Here is a 2500-nt window from a genome sequence, read left to right as displayed (position 1 = left end):
CGACGCCTGTCCCGAGAGTGCGGAGGTTACGCTGACCGACTTCAGGGCCTATCAGACGGTCATCCTGGACCCCGAGGGCGACGCCCAGATTGACCCCAACTGGGTGGTGCTGAACCAGGTGACCTTTGATCGCTTCGGATAGGATAATGTCAGTTCAGACTTTATCGATCCCAGATGTGAAATTCAGGAGCACAGCAGCAAACAACGGACAGCAGTAGAAAATGCTAGAGGTTGAAAATAGCAAACAATAGAATTACAAAACTGTCCCAAAATAAGTCTCTAAACATAACTAGAGAAGGAGAAACTAAGGAGACATGATTCGGGGGGGTGCTCTGACAACAACAGGACTCTTGAAGCAGACATCAGAGGTCATCCGTTCAACAATAGTCGTTTGATGAAGTCTGGGCATCCTGGGGTCTCAAGGATGATCCCTTCTGCAGTAAAGCATGCGTTCTGTCCGTGGTGTTTCACAGTCTGCAGTAAAGTGTGTGTTCTGTGTGTCGTGTTTCACAGTCTGCAGTAAAGTGTGTGTTCTGTGTGTCGTGTTTTACTCTCCTGCTTCCTCCACTCCTAGGGAATGGAGATCGTTCAGACCATGAACAGCGACCCTGGCCTGGCTGTCGGTGAGTCCTCCCCATTCCAGTTCAGCTGCACTGGGAGCTTCACTGTGGGGTCAGGGGTTGTTGTTGAGTCACTAAGGGAGCAGGTAGGGGTGACCCCTGTTGCTCAAGGATATAGACTTCTGGGGGTATAGGGAGTAGAACCTAGAACCTTTGGACTGGGGTCCAGCTTTACCCAGTACTCAGATATCCTCGTCATCCCAGCCTGGTTGTTGGTCAAACCTCAACATGGCTGAAACAGCCATGTTTACATCCAGGGCATTTAGCAGACGCTTTTATCCAAAGTGACTTACAATATATTTTTTTGTCAGAAGAAAGTGAACAACAATATATCGCTGTCGGTACAGTCAGGATGTTCATTGAACAAAGTGCCAAGCACTGACAATCACTTGGTAAACCCATTCCCCGTATACAACAGAGATAGCTAGGATAGCTTGATTTCAACGCAATTCACTAACCTCACCATGATGGGTTCGAATGTCACGGACAATAAAGTGAGAATAAACACATTCTGTAAGTGTTTAGAATCCTTATTCAATAAGAACCTCCCATCTGTGAACATGGGCCTTTTGAATGTTGGGCTTTCCGCCCAACAGTGTTTTGGGGAGTTGATCCATAACGGGGGGCTCATTCTATCCTAAACTGGCGCCCCCCTCCAGGCTACACGGCGTTCAACGGCGTGGACTTCGAGGGGACCTTCCACGTCAACACGGCCACGGACGACGACTACGCCGGCTTCATCTTCGGCTACCAGGACTCGTCCTCCTTCTACGTGGTGATGTGGAAGCAGAGCGAGCAGACCTACTGGCAGAGCACTCCCTTCAAGGCCAACGCCCTGCCCGCCCTGCAGCTCAAGGTGCGCTAGCCTCTTAGCTAGCCCCTTAGCTAGCACCTCAGCTAGCACCTCAGCTTGCCGCTAGTCTGCCCTGCAGCTCAAGGTACTCTAGCCCCTTAGCTCACCCACCGCTAGCCCGCCAGGAACCTCAAGGTACGCTAGCCCGCCCTGCAGCTCAAGGTACGCTAGCCCCTTAGCTAGCACCTCAGCTTGCCGCTAGTCTGCCCTGCAGCTCAAGGTACGCTAGCCCCTTAGCTCACCCACTGCTAGCCCGCAAGGAAGCTCAAGGTACGCTAGCCCCTTAGCTCACCGCTAGCCCGCCCTGCAGCTCAAGGTACGCTAGCCCCTTAGCTCTCTGCTAGCCCCTTAGCTAGCTACTAGTCCGCTCTGCAGCTCAAGGTACGCTGGCCCCTTAGCTCGCCACTAGCCCCTTAGCTAGCCCGTTAACTCGCCACTAGCCCGCCCTGCAGCTCAAGGTACACTAGCCCCTTAGCTAGCCGCCCTGTATGCATTGTTTTTCTCCCAAAAATGTTTGTGCCGGTGAAGGGGGTACTCATCTGAAAGAATATCTGAGAGCGGGTACACCAGTAGAAAAAGTTTGAGAACTACTAGACCCCAAAGACTGGACTGCACCCCAAAAGACTGGACTAGACCCCAAAGATTGGACTAAACCCCAAAGACTGGACTGCACCCCAAAGACTGGACTGCACCCCAACAACTGGACTGCACCCCAACAACTGGACTGCCCCCAAAGACTGGACTGCACCCCAAAGACTGGCCTGCAACGCAAAGACTAGACCCCAAAGACTGGACTGCACCCCAAAGACTGGACTGCACCCCAAAGACTGGGCTAGACCCCAAAGACTGGACTGCACCCCAAAGACTGGCCTGCAACGCAAAGACTAGACCCCAAAGACTGGGCTAGACCCCAAAGACTGTACTAAACCCCAAAGACTGGACTGCACCCCAAAGACTGGGCTAGACCCCAAAGACTGGACTGCACCCCAAAGACTGAACTGCACCCCAAAGACTGGACTGCACCCCA

General features: G+C 52.7%; 1 protein-coding gene across 1 annotated transcript in view; it reads left to right on the top strand.

The window, feature by feature from the left end:
* Positions 1-2500, top strand: part of thbs3a (thrombospondin 3a) — a gene marked incomplete at its 3' end in the record, with an annotated part of 21378 nt that overhangs the window by 17676 nt on the left and 1202 nt on the right. The window contains exons 18-20 of the mRNA XM_079755736.1: positions 1-118; positions 575-623; positions 1280-1476. The exon at positions 1-118 is cut by the window's left edge and continues 61 nt beyond it. Coding sequence (XP_079611862.1) covers positions 1-118; positions 575-623; positions 1280-1476 — 364 coding nt within the window. The remainder of the gene's footprint in view (positions 119-574; positions 624-1279; positions 1477-2500) is intronic.

This window comes from Pollachius pollachius (assembly GCF_949987615.1).
Source record: "Pollachius pollachius genome assembly, chromosome: 1".
Classification (NCBI taxonomy): Eukaryota; Metazoa; Chordata; class Actinopteri; order Gadiformes; family Gadidae; genus Pollachius; species Pollachius pollachius.
Note: the sequence above shows the minus strand (reverse complement) of the source record. Positions and strands in the feature narration are given on the sequence as shown.